Source organism: Saccostrea echinata, unplaced genomic scaffold, assembly GCF_033153115.1.
Source record: "Saccostrea echinata isolate AGI-Se365-2 ecotype Australia unplaced genomic scaffold, CSIRO_AGI_Sech_v1 ptg000029l, whole genome shotgun sequence".
NCBI classification, from domain to species: domain Eukaryota; kingdom Metazoa; phylum Mollusca; class Bivalvia; order Ostreida; family Ostreidae; genus Saccostrea; species Saccostrea echinata.
Genome location: NW_026889778.1, coordinates 34,527,245 through 34,536,291, shown reverse-complemented (window position 1 = coordinate 34,536,291; position 9,047 = coordinate 34,527,245). Strand labels below are relative to the sequence as shown.

At 30.9% G+C, this 9,047-nt stretch overlaps 1 protein-coding gene across 1 annotated transcript; it reads right to left on the bottom strand.

Annotated features, from left to right (window-relative positions):
- Positions 1-3,600: 3,600 nt before the first annotated feature.
- Positions 3,601-8,840, bottom strand: LOC133195230 (monoglyceride lipase-like). The gene is made up of 8 exons (XM_061331088.1): positions 8,635-8,840; positions 7,560-7,669; positions 6,887-7,023; positions 6,571-6,681; positions 4,775-4,867; positions 4,492-4,541; positions 3,976-4,138; positions 3,601-3,699 (listed from the first exon to the last, which is right to left on the bottom strand). The coding sequence occupies exons 1-8, from the start codon at positions 8,838-8,840 to the stop codon at positions 3,601-3,603; spliced, it is 969 nt and encodes a 322-aa protein (XP_061187072.1).
- Positions 8,841-9,047: the final 207 nt, after the last annotated feature.

Sequence of the window (9,047 nt, the reverse complement as noted above, 5' to 3'; positions counted from 1 at the left end):
AAATCTCAGAGGACACAATTCTCAGGAGTCAATTTGGCTAAATATGTTTGATTGTAATTTCTACTGTGCTTATAGAAGGACTCGAAAGCTTTATTTTCTTCCTGTAATGATGAAAGAAAAGAAACTCTATTTTGAAAATTTTGCATTAATTAAAAAAAAAAAAATGTTTCCCGTTACAGAAGGACATGGAATAAGTGGACACACTGAATATGTTGAAATATGAATTAGTTTTTAAAAAATCAAAATAAAAAAATAAAAAGAAGTAACCTTGTTTTTCTTTAAAAAAAATCACAGTGTGGAGATAATCTATAGTACTTTTCGGAACAGGAAAGACTGTAACCTTTTCGGTGATCATTACTAAAAATTTTCTTTCATTTCCAAAAAAAATATATTAGATATCATCGAAAACTCAAAATGAGATACCGTTTTAAAAAGTCCTACAAGCGAGACAATGAAATATATGGAGATAACGAACAGTATTCAAGCTCAAAAGTCCATCAAACAATACAAAATAGGAGCAGAGCAGACACGGACCTCCAAACATTAGAGGTGGGATCAGGTACCATGGAGGAGTGAGCATCCCCTGCCGACCTGTCACACCCGCCGTGTGCTCCTTGTCATGATCGGGAAGTAATGGAAAAATAAAAGTTTAAAACTAGGTCTTGAAGTACAGTGACTGTATATCATGGGCATTTTATTCCAGTTTGGACTCTGAGTACCCTGATGTAACTGGTATGCGAATTTTCATGTTGAAAATTACAAGCGTTTTAGTCCACTTTAAAATCGAATGTAAATAATGCTGATCATTAATTTAATTCTTTTAAAATATCCTGCTCAAATCAGGGATGGGCACGATTACTGAAAAATGTAATCGATTAATAATCGATTACTTAGAGGAATTTTTTGTCCTGTAATCGATTGTAATCGATTACTTTGGAAGATGTAATCGATTAATAATCGATTACTTCCAAGTTTTTATACCTTCAAATATCAAAGCAATATTTAAATGTTGATCTTATCCACTGAAGTTTGAATGTTTTCCTGCAGTTTCAGTGCAGATTCTTTTAAGGTTTTATTCTGGCTAACATTCTCACTAAATGCCCAAATGAGGGATTCTCTACCATGGAAAGTGGAGACATGATTCCTACAATAAAATATGCCAAGGAATTAATTATTCCTTTCAACCTTGGATCTGAACCTCCATATTTATTGACTTGTTGCAAAAATTATTTAATTTTTTATTGTGAATTACTTCATTAGAAGTATTTGGGCTGCCCGTATGTTGACAGTACACATTAAACATTCCTGTATGTGTCATTTTCAAAAAAAATAAGTAAATTAGAACTCTTAGTAATAAACATGTAAATTAAATGTTTCTTTAAGTAATTAAACTAATAGCACAATTTCATTCTGTATTGAAAAAGTTTTTTGAGAGCTATTAATTGTTTTAATAATATTGTTTGTCTTCAATGGTATGAAAGTTAAACACTAGGTAGTTCACAGTTGACACCTCATTATCTGCAAATCAGGGATGTCTCAGTCAATTAATTAGCCAATTAAAGACACTTATAACCCCTCACTGATATAAAATCAATCTTACAATTTTGAATGAAAACATGAGAATGATTTTGCAAATTTTAAAGTTACTAAAACACAAGTTTGAAGTTGTATAAACATTTTTAGATAAGTATTCCCATCTTCTTCTTTTTTTTCGAGTACAATGTAGTTTACTTACCAAATTATTTATATATAATACAGCACTTAAATCTATTTTTGCTACTTATAATTTTCTATTACAAGACAAAGTTTTTCAACATCTGAAATATGAAAAAGTACATGCAGCAATAGGACAGTGAATCAAATGTAAAATGCACACGAAAAATCTGTATATTTTATTAATAAATGGTTGAATACACTTCTGCATTATTTAATACTAGACCAGAAGGTCTATAATGCAAATTTCATTGGGAACATTATTAAACTTATGATAATAAAAGTTAGGAAATCCAAACATTATACTAGGTGGTTTACATTTGATATTTATGTGTGACTGACTGGAAATAATTCTCCAAAATAACATCCATTTGTGTATAAAATAATCGAAAGTAATCGAAAAAGTAATTATAATTACATTGAAAATTTTAGCTGTAATCGATTAAATTACGATTACAAGTAATCGAAAATATCTTCGATTACAGATTACTGTCGATTACTTGAAAAAAAGTAATCATTACAATTGATTACGATTACCCCATCCCTGGCTCAAATTGTCATTTATTTCTCTGTAGTGAGATGGGGGAAACAGTACAAATTGGCAAACGGAAGAGGTATTAAAGTTAATTTATTTTCGGACATGCTATATATGATTCTATAAAAAAAAAAAAACTAATTAAGTTTTCAGTAATGATATTTTAAATATTTTTGGCATTGAGAAGAAAATCAGCTGTTCATAAAATATATTTTGTAAGCACAGCCTGTATAGTAGTAATTTTATCACATTAATCCAGAACGTTTTGATAATCCCTCGTATGTAGGTTTTGGAGATCGGGTCTTCCAGAATTTATTCAAAAACTTCTACATGAAAAGAAGATGTCTTTTGCATGACCTTCAATTCAACATTTAGATATATCGGCGACATTTTATCAATTAATAATATTCATGTTCTTTCAAACGTTGATTTGATATATGTCATTGAGCTCAAAATAAAAGACAACACATGCAGAGTCTAGTCTGTCACATCTCTTTCGTACATGTATTTGGATATTTTCCTAGAGAAATACATTGATAGCAAACTTTCCTTATTTATGTAACAAATACCATTATCATCTGCTTTTGGAGTTTATGTCTCCCAGTTGATTCTATAGGCACGAACATGTCCTACGTACAAACAATTTCTTAAACGAGGCAGGCTACTTACAAATAAATAGATGATACAAGATATCAACAGTCTTGTTTAAAGTCAACATTTCGCTAAATCTATGGCCAGTATATTGACCATGTTTGCAAAAACAATCGGTATTTAGGTCAAATGTTAACAGACGTCTTTCATTCAAATTGTTAGACCGTTTTGTTTTCACACTAAAATGTCCACGGATTTTTCCGTTTATCCAATCATGACAGGGGGCACACTGCGGACGTGACCGGTCGACAGGAGCTTGCTCCTCCGTGGTACCTGGTTCCACTTTTCTTTTTCAGAGGTCTATAGTGGCTCTGCTCACAATGTGTATTGTTGAAATAAACTTTTGAGCATGGTCACTGTTCGCTATCTTCACAAGCCATTATTGCTGCAATTTATAGCAATATTGATTTCATAAGAAATAATCAAGAAATTTTTAGTGGATTTAAATTCCATTGCTTGACTGGGACAGCTGTTGCTCATACATGCATATATCAACTATCATTTTTTTCTTTTAAAGTTTAATAAAAGTCTTTTCTAAATTATCTAAATATAAACTTCTGAACTCAAACAAAATTCTTTCTTAAGTCAAGTATTTTATCATATCGCTGTTAACTGATGTCAACAAGAGTAATCTTTCATGCAATCAGAGAACTTCTTCAAAATTAGTGCTACAGTTTCTAATTTTGAAAATTCTTATTATTTCATATTCTTTTCTCAAGCCATTGTTTGATATCAGAGAAAACAAGCTGCCTGTCCTCTTCTGGCTCGTAAAGTGGGGCATGAAGAAATCCGGGATATATCTGAAAAGGTACAGAGCCACTGACATCAAGATTTGAGATATAACAAAAGTATGCATGTTTAAACAAAGACGGTTTGATCGAAGATGGTATTAATTGCAAAATTCAAATAATGGTGAGAAAGGGACCAAGATAATGTTTAATATACAAATTGCATTGTTTTGGTTCAAGTATCAAATTCCAATTTCAATTTGCACATTCACTGATCAGATACCACTGAAGAATGTAATGTTTTAATTATAATGTTATTTTGATATCAAATAATTTACAATCATCTACCTTAATTTCTTTGTCTAGACTTTTTGCTTTGTGGAACATATCTTGAGAGAATTTGACGTCACTTATATTATCAGCATCACCATGGATTGCTAGAAAAGGCCAAGAAATTGATTCCAAATTCTTTGTAATTATTTCAGAGCAACTGAGCCAAGCAACCCCAAATCTGAAAAAAATAAGCATAACAATTAGATTTAGCATAGAACAGGCTCTTTATCATTAACAAAACCCCATTATTTTCACAAGTACTGTTCCATGAACTTTGTTATTCAATATCCAGACCTATGTTATATATATGCGTCGAACATTTTGCAAGCTTAACTCTTTCAACTTTCACAAATCTTGTGAGTGAGGATCATATATATTCTTCAGAATGAAATAACGCAATTGGTTATAAAGTGGAATAATTTTTATATCAGTTTTTTCAACATTTTGTATTAGGTTTTGTTTAGGAAAACTATCAAATTGAATAAACAACATGCACTGGAAAGCAGTATAGTCCACTTTTACAATACCTACTTAGCCTTGAAAAATGGATGAATCAAAGGATCTTCTTCAAATCTTTTTATCTACATAGCATTAAAAAAAATTTCAATACAGTAAATTTGATATCGTTTCGGTAAAGAATTCGAAGCATTATTTTATATAAATGAAACTTTCTAAATATGCATACAACGCCAAAGTTTAATATGAAACTCGCATACATATGTGCATAGTGATTTTGTAAATCAAATGTTTTAGTTTGGCCTCTTCAATAAGAAGGCAAGTTGATCCTAGCTTGTAATCAACTTCATGTCCTTACCATGTCAGGATCACGAGTAACTTCCTTTGAATCGACGAAGAAAAGCTTACGTTGAGGACACAATCTTGCAATCATATTCTTCATGAAAAATAGCTACAACACAAAGAACAAACGATAAAGTTTTTACGTATGTAAATACTGTATACAAGGTTATTTTTGCCCTATCTCACTTAATTGCAAACGATTTTTCCCATTTTACATTTGCCTAGACACAGTTGTTTGAAAAAAGATTCTTTTAATAAATTCTTTTTTAATAGATCTTTATTAAGATCTCGTAATTATTATTCAAGAGATTTTTTCATAATTCTGACTTCGTTCAATTAGCCCCGTTTTAATTTTACCCGCTTTCGGCGAGGGCAAAAGGAGCCATAATAAAACTGCGAGGAATTACCCTGTTTACAGGCATTGCAAGTTGTTTTTACCCCCATTGCTTACATTAGAAACCGTATAAAATGTATGAATCACAAATACGAAAAAAAGTTTTAAATGTTCCACCCTAGAAATTGTCATCATGTTTAATGCTAAAATAAAATTACTTTGACGTGTTGTAAATATCGATGTAAACTCAAACTTTTGGTGTTTCCCTTTTAGAGTATAATGTAAGTACATGTAAATAAAACTTGCTTCATTTTTTGATACTCATACATATTTTTTATACATTGAAATGTAATTCTACGATACAATTTTAGCTCCTCTGTAAAATCGTCGGGTGCAAATAGGTGCTACGATTACCTTTCTGAACTTTATATATTAGTACCTGACCGTGAGAATCAGCAAGTATACCAATGAAATATGGAGATAACGAACGGTAATCAGGCACCATTGAAACAATACAGACCGGGTGCATAGCAAACACGGACCTCTAAAAGCATCAGAGGTGGGATCAGATGTCATGGAGGAGTAAGCATCCCCTGTCGACCGTTTACACCTGCTGTGTGCTCTTTGTCATGATACGGTTGATAAACGGAAAAAAATCTGTAGACAATTCAGTGTGTAAATAATGGCCTAACAATTAGTATGAAAAACGTCAGTCAGCATTCCACTTAATGATAGATTGTATTTGCTGACAAGGTCATCGTATCGACTACAGAACTTGGGAAATGGTTACCTTAAACGAGACTGTTGATAGTCCCGTTTCATCAACTAATAACAATATCTCTTTGGGACCTTCAGAATACAGCAATGCCATTTTAACTAATCTTAAATTTGACACACAAAACCAGGAATCAATATGTAGTCTATTTGTGTCAAATTTCTATTCAGTTTAATCCAGAAATCAAGAAGGCGTAGAAATAGCATTTTGATATGATTTTGTTTGACAATGCAAATTCATTTATTCCTCTTTTTTGTCAGATTTTTTTTCAAATCAATTTATGAGGTCAGGTAATTTAAAAAGCATGTAATGAAAATCTTTTTTTTAACAAAAGCAACAGCAAAGATTATCAAACTTTATATTCGATTCACAGAAGTATCTAATTTTATGCAGTCTATAATTTGCGAAATGTTATGATATATCTGATTTACATGTAATCATGTTTGAGGGAAAGAGTCTTGATATCATTCTTGAAATAAATGCGATTTTAGGTAAAAATTTATCACCTCCAATAGAATATTTAAAAAATGCTAATTAATTTAAATAACATATTCTTAATGTAATATATCGTCATCCAAATTTTATCCAGTTGAAACAAAACCTACAAACAAATAGCTAGACAGACATACAGATGAAGAGAGAAACCAACAGAACACAATGACGAAGGACACTTTACCATTTTAAAAATTTTCAGTACAATCACCTCTACTTTTGAAGGCAAGCCTTTGGTTGGAATGACGAAAGGAGCTGACGTAATGACTCCGGAGAAGAAAGTCTTATTTTCGAGAGCGGCCAGTATCGCCACAGCACCTCCCTATAAGGAAATGGTAAGAACTCACTGAATAATGTTCAAAAATTACTTACATTTACAATATTATAATCCTATGGTTAACTTTTATTGAAATTACGCTTGAAGAAGTGCTTCAGAGCTTTGACCAACTGAGATATTAAGACTCACTCTCTAGAAAAAAATGAATATAGTATAGCAGATAGAAAGAAGGAGATAGAGAGAGAATCACCATAGAGTGTCCAAATAAAAACAACGGCAAATCCGGATATTTCTTCTTCATTTCACTGCAGTGGTCAAAAATAACTGACGTGTATTCCTTGAAGTCATCAATGTGATTGTGGATGCCAGGACTTTTCCCATGACCGACTGAAACAAATATTATTGGTTTATTGAAACATATTAATTTTATTATGAATTTATGCACACAACAATCTTTTATATTAAAAAAAACTTCACTCGTGTTTCAAAGCATCAAACTGGCTATTGCTTTGGATGGCTTATTATTTATGGAGCAGATATAAAGTCTAATGGCCAATCCATTCAAGTCTTTTTAAAATAGATATATATTGTGTAAAACTTAATAAGCTGTTATGTATCCATTCAAAGGACATTCTGATTTTTGTGAGAACAAATTTAAATGATAAAAAAAGATAGGAAACGCAAACATATTTTCACAGGTATCTTGTGTATTGTAACCGTGTTTTTTTTTTAAATTGCTAAATTTATTATCTTTCTGATTCAGAAAAGGGTTTACATGCATGTTGAATTATCTAGCTAATATATATCATATTCCAATACAAAGACCCCCCCCCCCCAAAAAAAAAAAAATAAAAATAAAGCAAAATAATAATAATAATTCTTTTGAGTATATTACAGATGTATCTTATGTACACTATCCTTACCGTGATCATGGGAGAATACCAAAATTCCACTTCCGGCTAACAAACTCCCTAGCTCATCATACCAGCCACTGTGTTCACCCAGTCCGTGGCTGACGAAAAGCAAGGCCTTTCTGGAAATATATTCATAAAAAACAATATGCAAATTCATCTTGTTTAAGATCTTTGTGCAATGATATTGGATGCTGTTGCTTATATTTTCTAAACCTTTTCTTATACATGTATTTGGTTTAAGATAGATTTGGATAGGAAAGCCTATGTTTTTAAAATATACTTTGAAAAAAAAATATTAATTGAATGAATATTTTTGAAATGAATAACATAGATGCACTCTGCGAATATAAATAATATTCATTTACGTTCATTGTCACATCACTTTTTTCCACTTAATAAATTTTAAATGCATGCAAGAACTTTACAGGATTTATAAAGAAACAAATGCTGTATGACATTTTTTTGAAAACAATTTATAAAGTGTTTCTGATAAGATCTTCTGTTTTTCAAAGTCAAAAAGAGAAATGATATAATTATGTAAGGGTAAAATTTGTTTCCTAACATAATACATTTTAAAGTACATTATGAATTTTCCGTTTTATTGAGGAGAGATATAGTTGTATTTTCATACGTGAATAACCAAGACATTTGCTTAACATGTTTAACATTTAAAAACTGCGTTTCTTGATCATCATTTCTTTTCCACCCAAAAAGTCCATCATTCTTTATTAAAAATGGGTTAAGTAACACAAAATCTGAAAATGATTACTAAATACCATAGAGTGACGTATCCGGTTACACTGAATATATATCCTGCTGTACCTAAATGTATTATTGCTTGCATACTGAAAACTATTCTAAGGACAGTTTTCGATATGCAACATATATATATATATATATATATATATATATATATATATATATATATATATATATATATATATATATATATATATATATATATATATATATATATATATATTAGCTAAAATAAATTATCATTAAACAGATGAATGTTATGCACTGCGGATTGCATATTGTTCCTAATCATTTTATTTATCAATTTTCATTAGAAGGCATTTACCTAGACGTTTCCACGGAATTTTGGTCAACTTCTGTCCACTTTCTAACCCACATTAGTGGCCCACCATCATTAAATCTTTCGAACCCGCTGGACAAATGAACTTCAGTCATATTCACCTCTATTAAAGATGTGTCTATATCATACAGAGATGGACATAAACAATAATAGAGGAAGGCATTCTCCTGGCTTTTGACTGGTACACTCATGTGTCATTCAACTGAAATCCGGAAGATGTACGTGTATTAAACACTGATGATGACCGAGTGAAGATTTAAAAAGAGGTCAAATATTCAGTACCTGACATATATTTTAAAGTGAAGTAATTTTAGAATATTGATTTTAATTGCTGCTTACTTACGCAGTTGCAACTGCAAAGTATTAAACAAGTGAAATTGATCTTAGCTTCGAAAATT